Source organism: Apium graveolens, chromosome 11 (assembly GCF_009905375.1).
Source record: "Apium graveolens cultivar Ventura chromosome 11, ASM990537v1, whole genome shotgun sequence".
In the NCBI taxonomy this organism is placed as follows: Eukaryota; Viridiplantae; Streptophyta; class Magnoliopsida; order Apiales; family Apiaceae; genus Apium; species Apium graveolens.
The window spans coordinates 27,276,270-27,301,816 of NC_133657.1; the positions used below are offsets into that span (position 1 = coordinate 27,276,270).

Here is a 25,547-nt window from a genome sequence, read left to right on the forward strand (position 1 = left end):
ATAGTCAAAGATGATTTAGTAGGTTCTCCTATTGGGCCTCAGAATGGAAAACCTAGCCCGTATAGGTTTCTTGTTCCTCGAGAAATATGTGGGATTGATTCTCAATAAATAGAGATACGTAGGAAAATATTAAGGGGATGGAAGCGAGAGCCTTATATGCCACTACAAAAAACTCTTACAATCTCAACCCCCGATTCATCACAACCAATATACTCCAATGGCTTTTCAGGTGAAGAACCACCACAGTAGATCTTGATTTCGGTGACGAACTTCAAACTTTGTTGTTAACAAATTCCTACGTCAACAAAACATATATTAAAGTTTCCTGAAAAATTGAACTTCCAACATGGATTTGGACAATGTTTCTTGGCTTATTATTTTGAAATTGACCGCGTGAAATTGACTTGTCAGCCTGTCTTAATCCGCACTAGTGGCTTGCTGTTTAGACATACTAATTTATAACCAGTAAGCTGTTTTGTCCTGTAAAACCAAGTTAGAACAATACAAAATTACATGTTGTTTAATTATCAAATACAAGCAAACAACTTTCTAAATATTATCATCAAAACTGTATGAGTTTCAATCTCCTCATTTTATTAATTACATATCAGTTTGAGATTTGACTGAATGACCCCCTAAAAAAAGCATTTTGCAAAACATGCTAGATAACAAGTAAAAAATATAGCAGGTAAAATATCCAGTAACAAGCAATAAACTTGATGTTACGTGTCACCATCAAAATCAATAGGGTTTTAGAGTATTCAATTTCCGACACTATCTCGAAAAACTAAACTGAGATAATATTAAAAGAGAGATACTGGAGTTTCAAAAGTGGTTGCTAATTTTCAAATACCATTATATGATACATACTTGGTAATTTTAGTGATAATGAAAATAGATCCATGTACATACATATATACACACAAATTGAAACGTGATAAATATCACGCGATGCTGGTAAATATTTTGAGGATTCTGAGATTCGATATGAAAAAGTCTCATATAAATATGACACTTATCATATTTTACGTATAAGGAAAGAAAGAATAAGCAAATGTATATACAAAACATTAGTGCAAATATACGAAAACCCTACTACTTTCTCAGTTTGGTACCAATTTAATACTTTTGGAGGGGTTTTTATGGGTTTTCACCAACAGTTGAAAAACCTCGATCCTTTTGAAAAACCTCGATCCTTATTTTTTCTTTCGGGTTTTCTTGATTAAGTTTTAATTTTTATTTAATAATTTCCTAATTTATTTGAAATTTGTTTAATCTCTTCCGAGAGTTTTGTTTATTTTAATGTGTTGGTGTTTTTCGTCCGAAATTTTATATATACAAGATTATCATAATTTTGATTTAATCATAAAAAAATTATAGGATCGCATCTATGGTAAATTGTTCAAAATAGTTGGTTACATCAAATACATACATTCGAATCATCTCCAAAAAATGTTTTATTACCTATTAAGAAAGAATAGGGAAGAAGGAATGATTCATCATCCATATATTTAAATATTTTTTTCAATTTCAACGTATACGTAAATGTTGTATAAATTTTTATTATTAAATTGATTCTTTTTAAAAGAAGGTAATAAAAAGTAGATGTATCTATATTGAGGAGACTGGATAAAATTTCAATTAGAATACGCATCCAAATTAAAGCGGGCAATTGGGCCGTGTCGTGTAATTTCGTGTTTCATGTACGTAAACATGAAACTCATATCCGACTCGAAATGATTTCATCTACCCATATGTGAAACCCATATCCGATTCGAATCGTGTCGTGTACTTTCCGTATATTTTTCGTGTATATTAAATAAAAAATTAATATAATATATATACATATAATATATAAAAAATCTATTTTAATGTATAATTTAATGAAATATGCAGAGTGTATATATAAATTTATATATATTTTTACATAGTATTCTATAAAAACTTGTAAATATTTATATTATATTTATATCATATACATAAATATATGCATGTGTTATATATATTAATTTATAAATATATTTATCTCGTGTAATTTCGTGTACCTAAATTGAAACTCATATCCAATACTAAATCTATCGTGTAATTTCGTGTTCGTGTACATTCGTGTTTCGTGTACCAAAAACTAAAATTTATATCCGTATTTTTCATGTCATTTTTTATCGTGTCCACGTGTCTTAAAAATCGGATGATTATTCCCTTTAGAAAAACATTTGAAGGGAGAGATTAATTGTTGTGACAAGACAAGTTGCGTCAACGGACGCCAAATCAAATTTATATACCTTCTCTCTCATCCCCACCCAGATAAATAATTCTAGTGAGAGAATCAAATAGTACTAGTATTGCTAGTAAAGTATCTTGTTGAATATTTTATCTTGTGCTGTACTAAACTAGTTAATTATATGCACATAAACATAAACATAAACATAAACACATACGTATGCATAATTATTTAAGATATCACTTACTTCCCCTCCAATCATGGACCACGGTGTTTGTGGGTTTTCATTTTCTTTCTTTCATTAATCTCTCTCTCTTTCCATTTCTTTCTTTAATCCATAATCTCTCTCTCACACTAGTCCCCCGGCGGGAGAGAAGGAAGTAGAAGAGTAGAAGAAATCATTTTCCAAGCTTCTACGGAACTGCTCTCCTCCCCCTTTAATTATTGTAATACTCATCTACTTGATCTCCACTAAACCTCTCTCTCTCTCTCTATATATATATATATATTTCGTCCTTTTTCAAGATACTCTCCTAAAATACTTGGTGGGTCCTCGTTTTTCGGGCTTGATTAAGTTTTTATCTTCTTGGTTCTCTATAAGGTTGTCATCTTTATTTTGATTACTGCGTGTTTTTGTTCATGTCTGAGAAAAATGGTAAGAGGGCTTTTGAGTTCTTTGGTTATCACTTATAAGCTTAATTTTATGTAATTCTTGCTAGTATTGACTTTAAATTTAGTGTGTGTGTGTGTGATGCTTTTATTGGTTAATTTTTTATGTTTAATTTTATGTCTTTCTTTCTTGTTTTGATCAGTTTTGACCTTTTTTCAAGAACGTTAAGAGTTAGAGTATCTACTCTGAGAAATGGGCCTGTGTTAATTTAGGTGAATCAAACAGAAGTAATTTTTGTGTTGGATGAGGGTCTATTAATAGAATCCTTTGTGTTTTATTAAGGTTGTTGGGGGCTAATATAGGTATTAACTGTATTTGCAACTTGCACCCTCATCTTTTCACTTGAAAAGGCACAAGGGAATTGTTTGTTTCTTGCTATTCATTTATACATTTAGTAATTGGTGATGTTGGTTTAAAGTAGGTAAAGCCATGTTGCATGTTTTTAGCTTTTATGACTTCACTTTACTCTTTACATATAATTTCATGTTCATAAGTCCATATAGTATGTGCTTTGACTGTTTTAGATTAAAGCTGCATCTGTTTGTTTATGTTACTATGTTGGAAAGGATTTGTAGTGTGTTATACTTTGAGATTTATGATTATTTACTTACCAGAATGATTTCGAAGTAGGTAGTTTGTACTTGATCATAGGCAAGTCCTGTACAAGACTGATGATTTTTGATATATACGAGTTATGGTTGGACTTGTATTGATGAGCAACCTAAAACACCCTTCTCTACTACCTGAATCCATCAGTAATATTATTGTTATTATAGTATTGTTAAGCACCATGTAAGCTCAAATTCGTATGTCGGATCATTGGGACTCCTTAACAACACAATTTCTGCTGTACCCAAGTACTGTTCTCTTTTAGAACATTTTTTGTGGTAGCATTTCTGCATGCTAGTTTTTCCTCACATTCCCAAGCAATAGTAATGTCTTCGATAAATTTGTAAGCTTTTGCTTGTATATAACGGTATAGAATACTCAAACATCTTAAAATTCTGATTTTTTTTCTTTATTTACTTGCCCTAAATTTTGGCATTAATGTAACCTTCTAGGACATCCATCATCCACCCAGTTTTAAGATCAAATAATCTTGATATACCTTATCACACTATTTCTGTGTTAATTATGTTTCACCAGACCAAGGCTTTCTTATATATCATGGGAATATGCTGTATTGTATTATTGCAATTTTTTAGTGCTGGATAATTGCACTTATTTTCTGACTGTTTTATGTTACGAGGGGTATGCAGACTCACCTTGTTGCTTTCTGGTTTTTCATCTTTATTCACCAGGATTCAGTGTTCTGTATTTTATGATAAAGTGAAACCATATCTTTTAAATTATTTCAGGTAATGCTACAAGGATCGTTCTAAATAATTAAATGTCTAAGTTCTCAAAAGATTCAAGCGCAGGTAATTATAAAGATGATGTTTTGTTCTGTTTTACAGATGTAGGTAATATTTCCACTTTCCACATGCTTATATTGACTTTGAATTATTTCTATCATTAGGCTCGTCAATAATACCCTCAGTAGATGTATCAAGGAAAGCAGGAAATGCATGGAATATCCCACACAGTACTGATGCGCATTATGCATCAACTGATGCTAGCTTGTTTTCTAGCTCCCTGCCCATCCTCTCACATAAGAAGTGTATGTTTGAGCTTTTGTTTAAGATTTTAGGCCTAGTATCACTGAAAATATGATTGAAATTTGTCTTTACCTGTAGTAAATCGCATTGGACATTCTGGTCTATCTGTTGACGATGAATTTCCACCCTTGAGCAAGATTCGTCCTGGAGTGGAAGGTAAAAGTTCAGTTATTGAGTCAAATGCAGTTGGCAGCTTACTTCCTGGAAATGAAGATGAGCTTTTAGCTGGGGTAATGGACGATTTTGATCTCAGTGATTTGCCTACACAACTGGAGGATTTGGAAGATGAACTTTTTGACAGTGGAGGGGGTATGGAAATGGATTTTGACTTCCAAGAGAGCCTGCTGACAGGTGTTTCAAGTTTGAGCATGTCTGATGGTGTTCCAAATAGCATTAGTAACCACACTCTTACAAATGGTTGTGGGACAGTTGCTGGTGAACATCCTTATGGAGAACACCCTTCAAGGACACTATTCGTTCGTAATATTAATAGCAATGTCGAGGATTCCGAGCTGAAGTCCCTCTTCGAGGTATTCCTAATAATCCGCATATTTTACCTCTTGTACTCATAATAGTATTTTTGACTTCGTCGATCTGAATTTTGTAGGGACTTGGTATATTTTGTATGCAAATTGTAGAAATTTTGCTTTGTTTAAATCCATAAAAAGTCCATCATTTTGTAGGATGATCATTTCATTCAAATTATATTTCTTTGCAGCAATACGGAGATATCAGAACCCTATACACTGCATGCAAGCACAGGGGCTTTGTGATGATATCCTACTATGACATCCGAGCTGCTAGAACTGCTATGCGTGCACTTCAAAATAAGCCCTTGAGACGCAGGAAACTTGACATTCATTTTTCAATTCCGAAGGTTTGTACCATGGGCTAATTTATTGCCTTACCTTGGTACAGTTGATAAGACTGAATTCTGTTTTATTTTTGTTGCATACAGGATAACCCATCTGAAAAGGATATTAACCAGGGCACTCTCGTAGTTTTCAACTTGGATGCATCTGTATCAAATGATGACCTGCGCAACATATTTGGGGCCTATGGGGAAGTAAAAGAGGTTACACCTAATAAATCATTTATTTTCTATAATTTTTTTGTTCGACTGAAGATACACACATGCTCCTTTTTTTTTGTACCACGTTTCTTGATTTGTAACCATTTTGTGTTTCTACTTCAGATCAGGGAAACGCCCCACAAGAGGCACCATAAGTTCATAGAGTATTATGATGTTAGAGCTGCGGAGGAAGCCCTTAAAGCATTGAATAGGATTGATATAGCCGGAAAACGCATAAAGCTTGAACCCAGCCGGCCTGGCGGGGCCCGTCGGAAGTATGTATCATCAAAGCATTGTATTATTCTTTAAAAGTATCGTTTTTAATCTACTATAATGGAGCGTAAATTGATATTTCTTTCAGATTCCCTATAGTTTGATGATTTAAAATTAATTTGTGATTAATTTGCCTTCTACTTCTAGTTTACTGCAACAGTTAAGTCAAGAGCTGGATCAAGATGAAACCTGGACATTTCGAAATCAAATTGGTTCTCCATTGAGCTCTCCTCCAGGTAAATCTCTCTGCATTGTCTTCATTAAATAAGTCATAATGTGTTGGAAAAGTTTTTGACAGCTAAATGATCTTCCAATGGTTATATGAAAATCATGTAATCATGACAGGTAACTGGACACACTTTGGCAGTCCAGTTTCGGTTCAAGGATTTAATTTGTCACCAGGTTGGGAAGCGCTGAGCCCTGTAAATAGCAATCAGGTGAAAATTCATGGATTGGCGTCCATTCTTCCGGCTCGTTTCTCCAACCCTGTAAAAATTGCTCCAATTGGTAAAGAATCTAAAGAACATGGAAGGTCCCTGCAAGGGGTGGCTTATCAGCATTCGCATTCTTTTCCTGAGAAAATATCAAGTGCTAGTCCAGGACCCGTGTCCTCTTTTGGTGACTCCAGTTCAAAACCATCTGGCATTGGAACTCTTTCCGGTCCTCAGTTTCTCTGGGGAAGTCCCACTACTAACTCTGGGAGCAGCAATACTTCTGCCTGGCCAACTTCATCCACGGGGCTCTCGTTTACATCGAGTGGACAGGGGAAAGGCCATCTCTTTCCCAATTGTCCAGGCACTAGTATTGGTTCACAACATTATCATCACGTAGGATCTGCTCCAACTGGCATTCCATTTGAAAGACACTTTAGCTACTTACCTGAGTCGCCAGATACATCCTTTCTGAGCCCAGTGGCATATGGAGGTGGAGGTGTTAATCGCAATAACAGAAGCTATGTTACAAACACAGTTCCGCTTGCAGGTATGGGTGTTGGCATTGCTCCACTTGGAAACATGTTTGAAAATGGTTCTCCTAGCTCCAGGATGATGTCAATTCCAAGGACCGGTCCTATATATTTTGGGAATGGTCCATATCAAGGAACCGGACTTGTACATGATGGATTGGCTGAAAGGGTTAGGGCAAGGCAGATCGAGTATGCTGGGAACCAGTTAGAAAACAAGAAACAGTATCAGCTTGAATTGGATAAGATCATAAGTGGGGAAGACCGTAGGACTACCTTAATGATAAAAAACATCCCCAATAAGTAAGACAAATATCAGTATCAATGTGATATTATAAGTCCTATAATTCTTTATGAGTTTATGGTTCCTGATATTTTGAAACTTTATACTTTTGCTTCATGCTGTTTCTTTAAGGTACACTTCAAAAATGTTGCTGTTAGCTATTGATGAGAATCACAGTGGTACTTACGATTTTCTATACTTGCCAATTGATTTTAAGGTAACATGCAATTTCCATGCAAATAAATTATTTTCATCCCTGGACATGGCTTATGACTAATAGGTATTTTTCTTCTTTGGCTGCAGAATAAATGTAATGTTGGTTATGCCTTTATCAACATGATTTCACCTTCACATATAATATCCTTCTATCAGGTTGAGTTTTCTATTCTTTGCTTTGTTGTTGCAAGGTTGTTCATTATCAACACATTTTTACTTCAGAAAAAAGATTTCAAGCCAGTGTTGATTTATTTTTGTTTTTACTAAATTAGCTAGTGTTATATATCTATCATGTAACTCGCAAAAATTTATTTCCTGCAATTTTTGCTTATTCTATTCGGAAAATTTAGGGTTTTACTTAGTAAACCAGCAGGCTACAATCGTTGTTTTCCGTATTCTTTATGGAAAGCTTGTTTACTCAAAACTTGTGCAGGCCTTTGATGGAAAGAAATGGGAAAAGTTTAATAGTGAAAAAGTTGCTTCATTAGCATTTGCACGCATCCAGGGGAAGGTAGCCCTTGTTACTCATTTCCAGAATTCTAATCTAATGAATGAAGATAAGCGATGCAGGCCTATCCTTTTCCAATCCGAGGGCCAAAGTTTTGGTGACAAGGTAACAAAATTAAGTTGAATGTCTTCTTCTGAACTTCTACTAATTTGTCAACTTTGTACACTGGGAACCATGTACTTCAGTTTTATATCATCCCCATAGACATTTGTATTGGCTGCATCTGTCACCTGCATAAAGATACTTAATCTTACATCCTTAACTTAAAGAGCAAATTGTATGTCGGATATATGTTTAGGTATCCTAGTGCATTATTATCCTACAAAAGGGTGTGTACTTACTATGCAATGTTTGTAGACTTGTACATATATTATTCAGAGGCGCACCCTTAAAATAATACTGCCAACAGACTAATAGTAATCTCCCTTCCCCATCCTAAGACTGAGTAAGTAGACTTGGTGCTTTGTGCTGCCTGATTCCTGCCTAACTTAATAGCTGATTATGAAAAAATTGAACAGACATACTTGGAAATACAAACATTTTGATGATGATTTTAGAAGATAAAAACTAAATGTTGAGTTTAAAGTCTTTTCTACACCGTGATATTATATTAAATTTGAAAATAATAAATACGGATTGCGTTTTTTATAGTTTTGATCCATACTGCTTAGTCTATTTAAAAGTATATATTTTGAATCATCCAGGAACCATTTCCCTACAACAATTTGAACATATGCATTCGTCAACCAGATGGATCTTATTCGGGGGATTCCTTAGAAAGCCCTACAAGTAGTCCCGAGGACAAAAACCCTTATCTGAGCTGAACATGTGATGAATGTAGCTGGCATTCGTAGGTGATGGTTATGAGTGCTAACAATTGCATTGTACAAATCAAGGAAAAAAAATAGAGATAGAAATGAAGAAGTGCATCTAAGTACATGTGCTACGCAGTATCCGTTTTTTAGGGGTACTTTACAGTTAACAGGAGGCAGCAAAGAGAACTGGCGAAGGAAGCATTTTAATTTGAAGGCAACAATTTGACAATCAACAATGCAGAAGGATATTTTGGCGCATCCAGCTGAAGGGTTCAATACGTTAGCCACAGCTTGTGGATGATCTTCCTATAATTTCCTTAGTTTTTCAAGTAACGCTGTTCTCTTTAGTTGCTGATGGGATTTTCTATGTAAATAAATAAATAAGACATGTTTATGTACATTATTGTAATATAACAATGGGGATGTTTTTTGAAGTGTATAGAAGAAAGGGAAACAGACCCAGGATGCTGGATGCATGTTCTTTTGTTATGTACCAGATGAAACTAATGGACTTGTATAAGTAACCAAGTAGGTATATTTTATTGATGGTGTAATTCACTCCTAGATCCCGTTTGCGAGTCGAGGACTTCACTAATTTATGAATATATCAAGAGTTTAGTAGTTAATAATGCTATTTTTTTCATGGATTACAATGGTTCTAACATGGAAGAAGGGATTATAAAGAGCCCAGTGCCTGCAATTTTCCCCTGCAAAAAAGAACCAATGAACACCGTACAAGTGAATATTCGAGTGCTACATTCTGTTGGGGGCTTGATTAATACTTGTAGTTGAGAGCTCTGTATTCTATATGCTCCAATGAGTATTATTCATTCAATTAAGAGCTCCTTCCCGGATGTTATCCGTGACATCCAGGATAAACTGTCCAAGTGAAGTGTAAGATGAGCCCCCCAATGCAGTGGCTTTTCTGCATGTGGCTCTCAATACTTCCATTTTCTTTCTCATTTCACTTCCTCCATCCATCGGACATCTTAGACCCCTTTCTATCTCATCTGCAGCGACTACTTCTGTTGATTCGGTGTTAGCAACGATGTCTTTTCGGTAATCCATTTTTGATCTCTGCATGTGCTATCTCTCTTACCTGTTGTACGTGAAAGCCTCCAGTGCTCCCAAAGCACAGATACACAACCAGAGGAAGGTGGTTGGCTGTCCAGCCAGTTCATAATGGCCTCTTCTGAGGTTTTACTATGGATTACTTCCTCGCCCCTCTTAAATTTAATTATGGGGCCTACATGGTATATAAGAGGGGTTGTTTCATCATTAGCAAAGGATTTAATAGCATGAGATTCCAGTTCCCACACCGTGTTGATCAAAATAGCCTTGGTCTCCTCTTCTGACTGTGGCTATGACCAAGGCAGACCCATCCTTAGTTAGCATCATCCAAGGCAAAACCCTTAGCAGGAACTTGGTTAACAAACCCCAGACAGAGAGCTCAACATCCAAATCCTTGTACATGCATATATCCTGGTATTCTACATCCTTAAGAGATTGGAGATGAGACATGAGGGAAAGAAAAGCAGCACCTCAAGTGACCTCCGTGGCAACGACATGACCTCTGCCATGGCGATGTCGTCCAGAGCAGGGACGTCTAAAAAGGCTACACGTTCAGGAGCATCTTTCTTAAGGTTTTCAGTAAATGCACCTACACCGGACTCAAATGGAAGCCTTATTATCAGGACACTGACAGAAATACGTTCATCCCGACTAACAAAAATGCCCGAACAGACAGCCCATAGGACCAAGATCGTACCTCTCTAACCATTGTGGGATAATAACGTCTGATACTAGATATGACAACCCGGATGAAATCCCGAGTCTTTTTTCAACTCACAACAGGCCCTCAAAAGATCATGATTTGTTGGTATACATAATAATAATATTTTATATGAATAAAAGTCTCAAATCTCCGCTACATGACACAGAGATGTTACCAATGAATACATAATTTTTAAAAAGATGATCACAGTATACATCCACTGTAAAGTACACTAACACAAAGTCAAACCCACTGCCGAAAGGCTAGTATTAAAGCAAAATTATTAACAAAATCTTTGGTTTGTCTGTTAATTCATAATACCAAAAGGGAAAAACGACAAACTCTAGCGAAAAGTTGGCATGGAGGCTAGGCTAGGGCTACTGCTTTCAGAAGAAAATGACGCAAATTTGTTGCATGATGGTTACGGATTTTGAAAATCAAAATTATAATTTATTAACTATTTGCTAAGAATAGATTAAATTGAACAAATATTTTTGAGATAATATCAATGCAAGTAAGAAATAACATAAAAAGAATGACTATTCAATCTTACTATCATGGAGAGATTTTAACGTTACATCACTGATGCAAACTGTATACATATATCTTCTATTTTAAGCATTAAAAAAAATAGAAACAAAAAGGACATATACATTTTTCTACACAGAATTGACACATTGAATGGGAAGTTTACGGAAAATTTTAATTACCATGTAAGTTATATTAAACAGTAAGAAATGCAAAATCAAGCTTTAGCCAATCACATTCAAGCAACATAATCCATTCCACGTCCAAGATGAATTGAGTCGTCAAACCGGCCTCTTACATATATGTTACTACTGCATCTTATCATACTGCTCGTGTAGCTGCTTTTAGGGGTGAGATGAAAATCGCATAAACCGTACAAATCGCAAAAATTGCTCGTATCGCATCAATCCACACCGTAAAATGTGATTTTCAATTTTCGTGGTGCGGTTGCGATTTGAATTTTTAATAAACCGCGCGGTGCGGTGTGGGTTGTGGGTTGTGATTTTAAATTTCTGAAATGTGATTCAAACCGCACCGCAATATTTAATATGTAATAAATAAATAAATAAATATAATATACTTATATTCCTATCGAGTCATCCCACTAAATATTTACAGTCCAATACTTAATTAGGTTATTGTTTGCTCTTCAGCCGCACAAGCACTTCCCACAGACCACAAGTACCAAGATTACATTACATCCTACTATTTCTTATGGGATTATAATAGTTAGCCTTAAACTCGATTCATGATCATTGTTTACAAATTTATTTTGTCAAACTTAATAAGAATTCATGATCAAATTTTGGAGCTTCTATTTATGTCTTTTGCTTTACATTTTTAAGTTATTTTTATTTTGTAATTGAATTCCTAAAAAGGTTAAATTTTCCGGTGTGTAATATCTAATTTGTATTATTGAAAAATATTGGCGAATTTGTCTTATATTATTAGGAAATTTGATTGAATTTAGATTTTGTATTTTATTTAAATCTTTCAAATTATTAAAGTGTAAACTGCACCGCATTTCCGTGGTGTGATTTATGCGGTGATATGGTTTATGCAGTTTTTAAGGGTACACGGTACAGGTACAGTTTGAAAATTTGATCAAACCGCATATGCGGTTTGATTTGCGGTTTGAGAAAAAAACAGCACGACGCTCACCTTAACTGCTTTCATTTGTAACTGATATAACTTATATAGCTGATTTTATCTCCGCCTCTTCATTATTTGTATTGAAAACGCTTATAATTACTAGCATTTCGATAGATAAAAATATATACAGTTAATTTAGATACCAACACCATAAAATCCAAAGCAAATGGATTAGATTCTCTTCATCGTCTAGACAAATCTACAATTAGTAACATATGATACATACTCGTCAACCGGGGTTTAGTTCAGATAATGATTGCCCCCGAGCACAACCCTGTTTCTTTTTACCTGTCTTTTCGAAAGATAAATAATACAAAGTTATTACGATATGCCATTTTCAGCATATCATATGCATATATCCATTGGGGTAATTCAGATTTGAAGAGCATCTGCAATAGAGCCTGCGAGGCTCAATACTTCAAAAGGAGCTTCGTTAGCTATCGCCTTAACTGTGCGGGGGCATGAATCAGTGATCCAGAAGTAGGCAAAGGCTCTCTCGGAGTTTTCTAGGTGACATTGGCAGTGAATGGGAGATCAGAATAAGGCATGTACAAGTATATTAAAATGGAGGACTTTAAAATCATTAGCTAGGTAGTTACCACAATTCTTGTGAATAAATCTTCCCCACGAGCGATTCGGAAACACGGCATGGGTGACATAAGCACTCACCTTTGTTGCACCATGAGCTGCCAAAACTTTCTGGCCGAGTGACAGATAAAATATTAATTAGGATCTCATCCATAACAAGAACCAGCAGCACCTTAGTTCTTACATGCTCTTTAGCAATTTTGGCATCATTTAACATAATGTTGGTATAATGATTATGAAGCCAACGAAACATAAACATGTAAAGAAGACGCGACTTTAAATATATCATCTATACTCTTTATTAATAAGCGAAACTATGTATAATTTGGTGCTAAAAGTATCAAAGTACCAAAATACCAAATTTTGGTACTTACCTGACATAAGTTGACTTTTATTCTCAATAAACTTTGTTTTTTAATACAAATCGACTTCTATTTTCAATAAACTTTATTTTATTTTTAGTTAGTATTCATCCAATCGTCTATTTACATTATAAAATAAAAATATTTTTAAACGATTTGTAAATTATATTAAAAATTTATTAAGTTATGTTAAATTAAGTAAAATAACTTATATTTATTTTTAATTTTAGAAAAACTACAAACTACTAAATAAATTATTAACACGAATTGACTTATATTCTCTGTAAACTTTATTTTCTATAGTATTATTTTAAAAATAATTAAGTAATAGCAAATGAATTTAGTAACATATAAAATCAAGTAAAACAATGCAAAACTAGAATTATAGTGGAAAATTTCATAACTGATTTGATTCATTTTAACCAGATAACTATTTTTTGCAAGTACCAATTTAATATTGATATTAATTTATTAATTTTATTTCGTATTTCGCCCGGATTATGAATAATTCTCTACAAATATTAATTCGATATATTTAATCTCGGGCCGTATGTCGCACGGGTTATCAACTATCTATACTAATAAGGAAACCATGCTTAGGTCCTAAATCTTGGTACACACTAGAAAATTATACTATTTTTAAAATTTTATGTAATAAAATCTCAACCGACAAAAATTAAGTAAGTTTTATTTCCCTTCAATTTTTATTTTTTGTTAAACATCCAAGCGTCGGTTTACTTTAAAATAATCGTATTAGTAAGTTAACATGTCATATTTATATAAGTAAATAATTAGGTGCATCCATAACTCTAACTATTCAGTGAAATTTTAGAGTTACACTTAATTTCAATTTTTTTAACTATATATTTTAACAGCATTTTATATATTATATTTAGATCTGTATTTTGCACGGATTATAAGTTTCATTTTTATGCAAATAATAATGTGATACTATTATTTTAAACTTCGGGCCCGTGCTTCGCACGGGTTACCAACTAGTAATGAATGGAACATTAAATGGTAAATAACTGCATATTACTAAAGCTAATTCAGAAATAAAAGAATTACCTGGCACTCAATTAGTGTACCTCCTGACTGCACCAGATCATCAACAATGACTACATGACAACCAGCAGGATTACCCTCTTTCAGCCGAACAATTCGCTGATCTCCTTCACGCACCTTTGCACAAACTACCTGCCATCAAACAACATCTAACAGTTTAAACAGATGAAATGAATAACATAAGTGAGCATGCTTAAATTCAGAGGAATTCACTAACCATCGGAAAGTGATCTAATTGTTTGTGAAATCGCTTCCACGCTCCATCATCTGGAAAGGCCACAACTATCTGGAGAAAATGAAATAGATTGTCATCGATGGTGAAAGAAACTAGACAGATACATGCTTTACATTCACAGTAAAATTCACAGGAATTACTGAAAGATTTTTGACAGAAAGTCAGTACTGTGAGTTTAGGCTTAATACTCACATTATCTGAATCTGAGAGCTGGTGAAGCCGTTGCTTCAACAAAGGAATGCCAGTTTCAAAACAAGGCAAAACATGGTCACCAAAGTAAAACCTTTCCTACAAAATTTTAGTTAGAAACAAGTGATTATCTTGGTAAACACTAATCACAATCTGAAATGAGAAAGAGTGTAAAACTTTAGAAGGGGATGCTTTGAGCTTCTAAAAATAGAATGGATAACAAATACTGCAAGTTTTCTTTCCTAAAGACTGCTCTGTTTAACAATAATAGAAAAGGCTATGTATAGAATGAAATTAAAACAGATAATCAATAATTCAGTCACTTGAGCAAATGTATGCAAGTTACATGTGAAGATAAAAGCTCATAATCGTACATGTAGAAACTAAAAAAAAGCAGTTGATGGCCACAATAAACTTATCATTCTTGACCACTTGAGCAGACCAAGATACTCCCAACATGGAAAACATCCTAATTTAAACATGTGCCTTACATATTACATGTATTTAGAAGAAATGCAAAGATACCAACCTGCAAAGCATGTATGTCATATATAACCAAACTAGTTGGGCCTCCTCTTGATATTGGAATATTGGATAAAATTCTTGCCATAGTGAATGCAGTCGCTACGTCTCCCTCTTCTTCCATCCTCTCAAAGGAACCAGTAGGAAAAAATGGTAATACCAGTGTGAAAGACGCAACAAATAGCCTGGGAAGTGCAAATATGACAGAGAGCTGTTCAAATATAACACCCGGAGAACTGAAAGATGCTAGGAACGCAACATGCTCCCCGCGGATTTCATGTGCATTGTTTATGAATAGGTTAGGGAATCCATCATCGAAACTCCTGATACATTTACAAAAAATACATATGAAGATCATAACTATTGTTTACACTAGAAAAAAAGATAAGAACGAAAGGCTGATCATTATTAAAGATAACTAAATAATAATATATCATGAGACGACATCAAAAAATCGGAACAAAAGATGCAAGAAGACAACAAATGGAATCGTAACAGTTTAAATGGAATTGAACAAAAAGAGTCTTGCTTTAGGCAAGCTAATAGCTAATTCAAATTGCATCCCATACAAATCAGAGGCTCGGGGAAGTACGCAGTAGTGTGCAAATCACTAATACACTGAAATGAAGAAAACAAAAAAAGCTCACCCTTTTGATCTTAAAACAAGATATACCATTTCTCATTGCTCAATTGTGAAACGCAAGTAGGGTTTTATCGGGGGGCTAGAAGCCTCAATCAAGAATCTAATTTCCTAGACATTATTCATATTTCCAATGCACTTTTTTACAATTCCTCCTAATTCAATCCTCCAAAACAGAAAGACGACAACTTTACATAAATGGTAGCATCAAGATTTCAAAGGTGTCCAAATAAAACATCTCCACTATTAGCAGACACAGAGGTTGGCTACAATAGGCACTTCAAATGTAGCAAGAAAAGTAAAATAAAACTATAATTTAATCAAAGAAGAAAAAACATATTAAGGAAAAAAACAAAGTTAGAAATCAAGGGGAAAGAAATATATATTGTATAAATTGTACAGAAACAAAGATATAAATTAGACTGAACCTCCAATTAATTGACTGAAGGTGAATGAGTTCAGATTGTGAAGCTATTTTACGAGCTAAATCTTCTGATTCCAAGCAGTAAAAAAGTAGAACCTGCTTCTTCTTAGCCTGGATGCTCATATCTCTCTCTCTCTCGCTCTCTCTCTCTCTCTCTCGCTACTGCGGCGGCGGTTATAAAGGGTTTTGCCGCCAAGTGTTATATATGTGTGTATTGAGGGGGTTCGTAACTATGGTTAAGTTGAGCTGGAACTGAAGTTTTTGACTTACTGGTATGGCCCATCATTTATTTCTTTTTTAGTCCAAGGCCAAGCCACTCACTTTTTTATCTCATTTAACTTCTTTTCTTTGCTCAAAAACCATTATTCTACGTTTTTCATTTTACACGAATAATAATATTATTCTAGATAAACTTCAAAATATTCGATATTTTTATTCATATACGAGCTCTACTTCTTTATTTTTCTTACTAGTATTTCTGGGTTTTCAGCAACTAAAGCTCCATTAACTTTTTAAAATACTATTTTATTAACAAATGCTTCGCTACGGCATTTTAAAATAGTATTAAATTTTCCTTATATTTGATAAATTTTATGTTATCTTGGTTATTTTGAAATTATGAATAATAAATAAATAAAATAAATTTTAAAAAACCGTTTTCTCGTTAAAAATATTTACTTCAATGAGTCGAATTTTCATCATTCACAAATCTAATATTATAAAATTATATTATTTATTAGTCAATAATTAATTTAATATTTTTTCTACTTAATAATATAAAAAATTGTGAAAATTACAAAAATAAATTGAAATAATATAAAAGGCGCCACATCACCGCCCTCATATTCTCCTCTAAATAAGTATAATATAATAATATAATAATTTTAAAATATATTGTGAAAATATATTTTTAGATATTTTCTTAATAATATTTCATCGACTAAAAATTAAAAGAAAAAATTAGAAATACATAATATAGGAGAAATTTAATTTTAGGAGAGGAGAATCTAATTTAAGAGGCTCTAAATAATTTAATTAATTAGGAAAATGATCATAAGATCATTATTTTGAGAGTAGAGATGATGATCAAAACCCAAATTTATGCTCACTTGATATCCTTTTATTCGTTCTTTGGTTTGCCAAATTCCGGAATCAGATATGGGTTTCAATCATTTTAACCCCATAATTTGTGTTTTGTTCTGGAGAAAAAACGTTTAATACCCATTACTCAAACCTCAAAAATATGGGTTTTTAGGAGGTGGGCATGAGAGGGCGGTTGGGAATCAATCTTATAACTATTACTTTAATTTCTATTTAAGCATTTAAATGTAATTGTTTAATATCAAAATATATATACTAAAAATATATTAAAATAATAATAAAATAATATATTTAATTAAATTAAAATTATTGACTTAAAATATTTTAAATTAAAAATATTCATTTCAGCACTCAACCAAACACATCATATCAGATATGATACCTCGTACGTGCCTTAACCTGATTCCTGATTCTAACTAGATATCATGTCTTGAACCAAACGACCCCTTAATTCTCTTTAATAATTTTCACCAATAATCCACATGTACCTTTGATTTTGTACCCAAATTATTAGTTGATTACTCTCTCACTAATTTTCTCTCTCTCTTTTTTATATATATACAAACAGTTTTCTGTCGTGTGCCCATATGCACACACTAAACACAAATTTATATAATTTTAACTTGTTTTTATTGACCAACACTTCTTAATAATGGTGGACCTAATGCATTTACAATAAATACATCAATCAAAACACTCCAAATTTTATAAGTTTTAATACTTAGCATGTGCCCATGAACACACATTAGACAAACCCATATATAAAACTATCTATAATTTCTTTATATTAATGAACTTCATGTGTAGAAGTTGGGAATGCAATTACGGTTTAGATAAAGGTAAATGTAATCTAACTAACTAACCAACCAACTAACCATGATTATCTTAGTTAAAATATTAATTTATAAACTTGTAGTTCTCTCTTGAATTAACTAGACTTAATTAAATTACTAAAATCATAAATAACCAAATATTTATTTTTCACTTCATTTTATAATTTTAATAATCAAAAGTACATCTTTTCTCATAAAATTTCAAAATAAAAAAAATCTTTTCATAATACCCTATTTGGATAATAATAATAATAATAATAATAAATTAAATTATATATATATAAATATAATACTTGTTCAAAAGTTTTTTAAAAATAATAATATTAATAATATTTATTCGATATATAATGTTATTCGATACATAATGCTAAAAGATAACAAATAAAATTCTCCGTAATGGAAATCGAAATCATTCAACTATTTACATTCTCTCGATAAATTTTTAAAATTACTCAATAGCGGAAAGAAATTAATCTGTAGGAAATTCATAATATTTTGTTAAAATAATAGTTCCCACTACTTTCAAATAAAAAATCTCTCTCTTTTCCCTAGGCTTAAAAAAATATAACCATCATTCCGATAAATTCAGTTAACGCAGTAGGTTATAAAATAAACCGTATGATAAATTATTTACTCGGAATTTTACGGACATTACACCCATCAAACACAATACTATTAAAAATTTATTATGATTTAGATAATAATTAGTTTGAGCCGCCCTTCCGTCAAACACAATATTAATGAAAAAATTAATAAAATTTAGATAAAATTTATTTTATGCCGCCTACCCGTCAAACACATATTAAAGAAAAAAATATTAAAATTTAGATAAGATTTAGTTTGATCCGCCCCCGGTCAAACATAATAGAAATAAAAAATATTATAATTTAGATAAAATTTAGTTTAAGCCATTTTCCCGAAAATACAATACTAATAAATATTATTATAATTTAAAGAAAAAATATTTAAATATTGAAAAAATAAAAATATGCAAACCTCTACAAATAAAGAATATTGTATTAGATATCTTTATATACACTCAAGAGCCAACGTCCTCCAAAATTAAATAAAAAAGGAGGGTTACGATAAATAATTTTAAAGTTTTATATATCGAGGGTCTATTGCCCCTTTTAAGTCCCATGACCCTGGGTCTTTCCGATTCTTTGCATGCAGAAAATTGTATAAATATCAAACATATTCGAAGAATCTTCAATTATATATAGTTGTTAAATTTATTTTTCTCTTTTATTTTGAATATGTTAGTGACAACTTATTTTTCTTTTCTATTTCGAATAAACACTACAAGAAAAAAGTTAATAGACATCAGTTTTTGGCCGATATCTTTGTATTTTTTGACCGATGTCTTAGTCGCCGATGTCTATTCTAGATATCGGCCAAAAACCGATGTCTGTACTAACATGCACATCAGTTTTTAGCAATTTTCTGATGTCTGAGATCCTATTTTTTACAAAATGTGTTAAACTATATTATTTTTATGTGATAATTACATCAAGTATAAGCCATTGAACAATTGATAACACAACAAAAAAAAGTTTAGACATCAATTTTTAAATCAGTTTTGATGTCTAAGAATACCTTAAACATCGCCTAAAAACGATGTCTTTAAGCTGTTAGACATCGGTTTTTTTAAAAAAAAACTAATGTCCAAAGATATATTAGACATCGTTTTTGGGCGATGTCTATTGACTTAAAGACATCGTTTTTTTAAAAACAAAACCTATGTGTTATTGCATCTTAGACATCAAATTTAGGCGATGTCTTTTTCTATATAGACATCGATTTTGTTTATAAAAAAATGATATTGATTAAGATGTTAGACTTCGGTTTTGGACGATGTCTATGTGTATAAAGACATCGATTTTATTATTTTAAAACTGATTTATATGTATTGTTTAGACATCATTTTTGCCTTCTGTCTATACCTATTTTCAACATCATCGTTTTATTTATAGAAGTGATGTATATTATATTTATAAAAGTAATCATCACCGTCTAGGTTTACTGAAATATTTGAATATATACATATAAACATCAATCCTACTGCTGAAAAATCACTCTTCAAATAGTTATTATGAGTAATAAAGAACAGCATTAATCATAAATGTACAGATAAATGACGTGTTCATCTCTACACGTAACATGAGACCAGCTAGGGGGAGGGCTTAACGAAATAGTAGTTCCAGTCTTTTATTTGATTACTCGAGTCGTTCAAACTCTTTAAAATCTCAACCAAAGCTTCACCTGAAATAATAGAGGGAAAAGAACATCCTCGGATAATAAACTATGTAGTCTATGTTGCACAAAATCAGTATCTACCACTCACCACTTGCAGCAGTAATAGATTATGAACAAAGAAATAAATAGCAGTTTTTTCTATTATCTAAATTGTTTACAAAACAAACAAAATGATTATATTTAGAACTCGGAAGATGATTAGCTGAACAATCATCACTAGAACGTAGTGCAATGTGAATCTGTATACAGGAACTCGATTCTTAGTTACATCTACATCACATGCACTACTATAATCATACTAGTTCAAATAAAAAGAACAGGCAAATAGTCTTCTGATATATCACCAATACAGTAACTAATTTACAAACAAAACTAGTCAGGAACTTTGAGCTAATCTTTTAATAACTTTGAGTTTCTTTTTCTAAATTAACTTTGAGTTATTTGATCATCTAAGAATAGAAAAACTATGGTTTAGTTTAAAACTATGAGAAAAAGTATACATCTTTTTCTTTGTATAACAGAGTAATTACTTTTATTTCATTGACATAATTGTTAACTAAAACATTTTCACATTACCCTAACTTGCACAACTAGCATGAAAACTATTTTATGGTGAATTATGTGCTAGTCAGCCGATCTTCATTTGTAGAAGGGCCTCCAGTCATTAATAAACAGATAACTACAATATATTTATAAACACGGTTTTAATCTCACAATCACTTTCATAATTGCACATTATACATACGACCTGCTTCTACGGTAAAATTTCAATAAATTTAGCATATAAATACCTCAGTTCTCTATGCTAGATAAACAATCTAACACAGATACAAATTTACAATCTCAACATGCCATATAGATTACACATCTTTAGTATAGTTAAAAGATAACCATCAAATATATTGAGAATATGCATCAAACCATATGTAGGTTTTGTAGTTCCTGGGTATTAATATGTTAACCAAACAACCACCATGTCTTTGAAATGTTGCATAATACTATTTTTTTTCTCTTATTGATTAACCAACCAACAAGTAAAACAGTCATCAATTATATGCAAAGCAAAGCTGAACTTGTTTAATATTTGGTGTTCTAATAAATATATCCTTTTTCCAGCAGAGTCAGTCATCAATAATTAAACAATAAAACAAAGAGAATATTTTCTTCATTAGAGCAGTACTTTCTGTATTTGTAACTTTGCACTGAATAGTTCATGGATGTACTCGTTACTTGCACTGTTGCACGTATTAAATAACAGGCTTGGAATTCTCAAATCACCTTGCATATGGGTCGTTGAGGATCCCTGAGATTGACTAGCAGATTATCACATTTAAAATCAAAATGGACGATATTCTTTGAATGCAAGTATTCCATGCCAAAAGCTGCATCCATGACAAATATAAGCTTTTTTCGTCGATCAAGTGATCTGTAAAACGATTGAAAATCATTAAACTACATTTAAACATGGGATAAATGCTTGAAAGCAAATGGTGAAAATATTCACGCATCCTTTTTGAGGAGGACATTCCTAAGTGACCCATTTGCCATAAATTCCGTAACAGTCGCCAATGTCCCCCTGCCCCATCACGTACGACCCCATAAAATGCATTTCACCTGGATCAACGTAACCTACAAAAAGAACAGGTATGAGAAACAATAGTCTACACTAAATCAGCTCTAAGTACTACTAGTAAGCAGGTAGCTATTTAATCTTATTTTGTTTAAATAATCAAGATTCATCTTCCTACAAGTTCCAACTAAAGAAAACTAGGTTAGTACCATGAAGAAAGGAAACCAACTAACACACTAGGTTTGTACCAATAATAACTGAGAAGAAACTAAGTAGCTATCTAGGTACTTATTGCTTCTTACAAGAGGTAAATATTTTAGACAAAAAAACCCTCAAGTATTTTTCATTATACATGTCAGTGTATACAGCAGAAAATAATAACAAGATAAAACAGAGAGTCCAGCTACCCTTCACCACTTTGTATAACTACCACACAGTGCACGTACACATCTGCATACTAGGGAATCTGTAATTGTCTTGCAATGGTTAATTAGACTTACCCTCTCTGCAATGCTTCACCGATGACTAGCAAAGCCTCTTTTATGCCCGGATTTTACATGGAATGGAGTCTTGCTGAAACTATAGAAAATCCCCATTGTTGCCATTTCAGCAGAAGTGCTTGGCAAGCTCAGTTGGTGAACTAAACCAGAGGTGTAATTGTTGAAATCATCATTCTAGTACACCAGGAAAAGAAAGTAATTCAAGTGACTAACAAGAATAAATAAATAGCAAATAAACACCGTTCACATACCTGCTTGTCCAGTCCAGTCATATTGGATAACATCTTCACTTCACCATCTCTGTTTCTTTTTAAGCTGTTGCTAGTAGGACCATTATGAAAATTAGAGATGTAGCCATATTAGAATTCCCTCCATTATATCCATTGGCTAAGTATGAATCATTTGCATTAGCAGGACTCAGAGGCATGAACCTCGAGTGAGAAGAAGGCCCATATGAGAAATTCATATGATCACCCAACCTATTCATTGGGGAGCTTAATCATGTATTAGTCTTATTATAAGATCTGAAGTTTCCTACATCATTCATCCTCGCGAATCCTGTTAATAAGCATCAGGTTCTTAGCAGCCCATACAGAATCATTGCAACAATAATACAAAAATTAGAATACTTAAAGTAGTATCCATATTTAAGTTTTAACTAACAACATGTTATTTTATGACACATACAAGACTCAACCAAAACTAAACCAGGTCATAGTGTTCAACAAAATTTTTGTTTTCTCAACTACAGAGCATGGCACATACATCTGTTTCAACTTTCCACAAAATTAAAGCAACATGAGCTATTTCGACATAAATATGTGATAAATCATTAATCAGTGACGACCTTTTGCAGGATAGATCCCGCAGACCAGCACAAACAAGCTTTTAGATGTTCATTCCTCTAGATCCAAACTAAAAGGCAAGTAAAAGGTCATAATATAAAACCAAAATAAACAAAAAGATCACGGATTGGATCTGTTTTCTTTCACATGTACTTAAACTATCACATACATATGTAGTTCCTTATTTATGCAACCAATCAAAATTATTCTAGTAAATCTAAAGCTCATCATCAGATATTAAATGTGAAACAGCAGATAAATAACAAGAGGCAGTGATGTACCAATACTAATATCATCTCCGGCAACGTCAAATCTATTAAACATATTCAAATAAGTAAATTAGGGTTACAATTTCAAAAAAACCAAATTTAAAAATTTAGAGTTTCGATTTTAAAAAACCCCAATTGAAAACTACTCGCAGAGAAGACCCTATTTCAAAATAACATAGTAAATTCACTTACAAATTCGAGTTTCTAAAATGATAACCAAGTAGAGAAGATCCTAATTCAGGCTTATCCTCTTACCAGCTTAGCATAGAAAAACGGAGAGAGATGGAAGAGATGATGATGGTGAGTGGTGGAGATGATGGTGGTGAGCAGAGCGGCGGTGATGTTGGTGAGTGGGGGTGGTGAGTGGTAGAGATGATGATGGTGGGGTGAGAGAGTCGGGGAGAGAGAGTCGGATGAGAGAGAAAGCTTGTGTGTGTTCAATTTTTTTAGTTTTTAGTTTTTTTAGTTATGTGTCTGGTGGGGGGAAAACAAAAAGCGAGGGAGAATATTTGCTAAGGGGGGAAATTTTTTGGCTAAGGCGGAAAAAAAAATAAAGTGAGCGGGGAGTGAACTTTTTTTTGGAACTTTAGACATCAGTTTTAAAATAACCGATGTTTTAAAACAACATAGACATCATAAAAATACGGGGTGATGTTATTAATTCTTTTAACATCAGCGACATCAGCAACTGATGTCTAATGTGTGATGTCTATTTGACTTTTTCTTGTAGTGAAATTAAAATAAGTTTTAATTATTATAAGTATTTTTCATTTCGAATATGTGAGTAGCAATTTATTTTTTTGTATAAATTAAAATAATTTTTTAATTATTATAGCCTTACCTAAAATTTAGGACTTTACACTCGAGAGTCGACAGCCTGCAAAATTAAATTAAAAATAACCGTTACGATAAACAATATTAAAGATTTGTAGATGGAATGTGTATCGACTTCTTTTAAGTCCATGGTCATGGGTCATTTCTGGCTATTTGCATGCAGAAAATTGTTTAAATATCATATATTTTCGAAGAATCTTCATTTATATATAGTTGTTGTAATTTATTTTTTCTTTTATATTGTGAATATGTTAGTTTTAACTTATTTTTCTTGTCAATTTCAAATAAGTTAAAATAAGTTTTAGTTATTATAATTATTTTCCATTTCGAATATGTTAGTAGCAATTTGTTTTCCTATTTTGAATTAATTGAAATAAGTTTTAATTATTATAAGTTTTGAATAGAATTTTAATAAAATTCTACCTCTATATAAACTTGAATTTTATTTCAACTTCTACAAGAACTTGGATTTTGTTTTCTAAAATATAGAACCTAAATAAGGAAATTTAATACTCTATATAAAATTTGGATTTTATTTCTACTTATACATGAACTTGATTTTTTTTTGTAAAATACATGACCTAAATAAGGAAGTTCCAATTTTTTAATGAACTTTAAATTTAAATAGGAAATAAAAATTTAAGTTATTTAAGAAAAAGGTAAAAATTTGTTTGAATAAATTCTAAATAGGATTGACTTCTAAATATTTATTATCTTTCCTATTAATTCGAAATGATTCGAATGAACAAATTCTAAATATGATTGATTTCTAAATATTTATTGTCTTCCCTATTAATTCGAAATAATTCGAATAAATAAATTTTAAATAAGATTGACTTCTAAATATTTATTATCTTCCTTATTAATTTGAATGTATAAAAGAAAGTTTAATTTTATTGAATTAAAATTGAGGAGCTCTATAAAAATAGATAAATAATTTTCAGACAATTCGGGAACTCTTGGGGGTCTATCGATCTCTTTTAACTCCCTATTTCATCTCTTTTAACTCCCTCCTTCCTGGCCGTTTGCTTGCACATAATTGTTTCAATATCATACATTTTCGAAACATCTTTATTTATATATAGTTGTTTTAATTTATTTATTTTTAATTTCAAAAATATTAGTAACAACTTATTTTTCTTTTTTATTTTTTAATAAGTTAAAATTAATTTTGATTATTATA

The 25,547-nt window shown here is 32.2% G+C and overlaps 2 protein-coding genes across 5 annotated transcripts; one reads left to right on the forward strand and one right to left on the reverse strand.

Moving 5' to 3' along the window:
• The first annotated feature begins 2,409 nt into the window (after positions 1-2,409).
• On the forward strand, positions 2,410-9,231 carry LOC141697411 (protein MEI2-like 2). Of its 4 annotated transcripts, none has more exons than XM_074501785.1 (13): positions 2,410-2,876; positions 4,250-4,312; positions 4,411-4,551; positions 4,628-5,079; positions 5,268-5,426; positions 5,508-5,624; positions 5,745-5,896; positions 6,042-6,130; positions 6,240-7,158; positions 7,271-7,355; positions 7,442-7,510; positions 7,788-7,967; positions 8,567-9,231. In XM_074501785.1, the coding sequence occupies exons 2-13, from the start codon at positions 4,282-4,284 to the stop codon at positions 8,684-8,686; spliced, it is 2,514 nt and encodes an 837-aa protein (XP_074357886.1). In that variant the 5' UTR covers positions 2,410-2,876; positions 4,250-4,281; the 3' UTR covers positions 8,687-9,231. The 4 variants fall into 4 exon arrangements, with proteins under 4 accessions (XP_074357886.1, XP_074357887.1, XP_074357889.1 ...); XM_074501786.1 differs by having other exon boundaries at positions 2,410-2,822; XM_074501788.1 differs by having other exon boundaries at positions 2,410-2,766.
• A 3,053-nt stretch (positions 9,232-12,284) lies between these two features.
• Positions 12,285-16,381, reverse strand: LOC141698668 (ribose-phosphate pyrophosphokinase 4). Its single transcript, XM_074503441.1, has 7 exons — positions 16,161-16,381; positions 15,100-15,415; positions 14,574-14,669; positions 14,364-14,432; positions 14,150-14,278; positions 12,731-12,830; positions 12,285-12,637 (listed from the first exon to the last, which is right to left on the reverse strand). Exons 1-7 carry the CDS (start codon positions 16,277-16,279, stop codon positions 12,504-12,506), a joined length of 963 nt encoding a protein of 320 aa, XP_074359542.1. The 5' UTR covers positions 16,280-16,381; the 3' UTR covers positions 12,285-12,503.
• Positions 16,382-25,547: the final 9,166 nt, after the last annotated feature.

Bases quoted from the DNA above. Each gene is read 5' to 3' on its own strand.
- LOC141697411 (XM_074501785.1), top strand. From the start codon at position 4,282: ATGTCTAAGTTCTCAAAAGATTCAAGCGCAG. The intron at 4,552-4,627 runs GTATGTTTGAGC...CTTTACCTGTAG, and splicing joins CATCCTCTCACATAAGAAGT to TAAATCGCATTGGACATTCT. The intron at 5,427-5,507 runs GTTTGTACCATG...TGTTGCATACAG, and splicing joins TTCATTTTTCAATTCCGAAG to GATAACCCATCTGAAAAGGA.
- LOC141698668 (XM_074503441.1), bottom strand. From the start codon at position 16,279: ATGAGCATCCAGGCTAAGAAGAAGCAGGTTCTACTTTTTTACTGCTTG. The intron at 14,279-14,363 runs GTTAGTGAATTC...GTTTGATGGCAG, and splicing joins AATTAGATCACTTTCCGATG to GTAGTTTGTGCAAAGGTGCG. The intron at 12,638-12,730 runs GTAACTACCTAG...AATGTCACCTAG, and splicing joins ATTTATTCACAAGAATTGTG to AAAACTCCGAGAGAGCCTTT.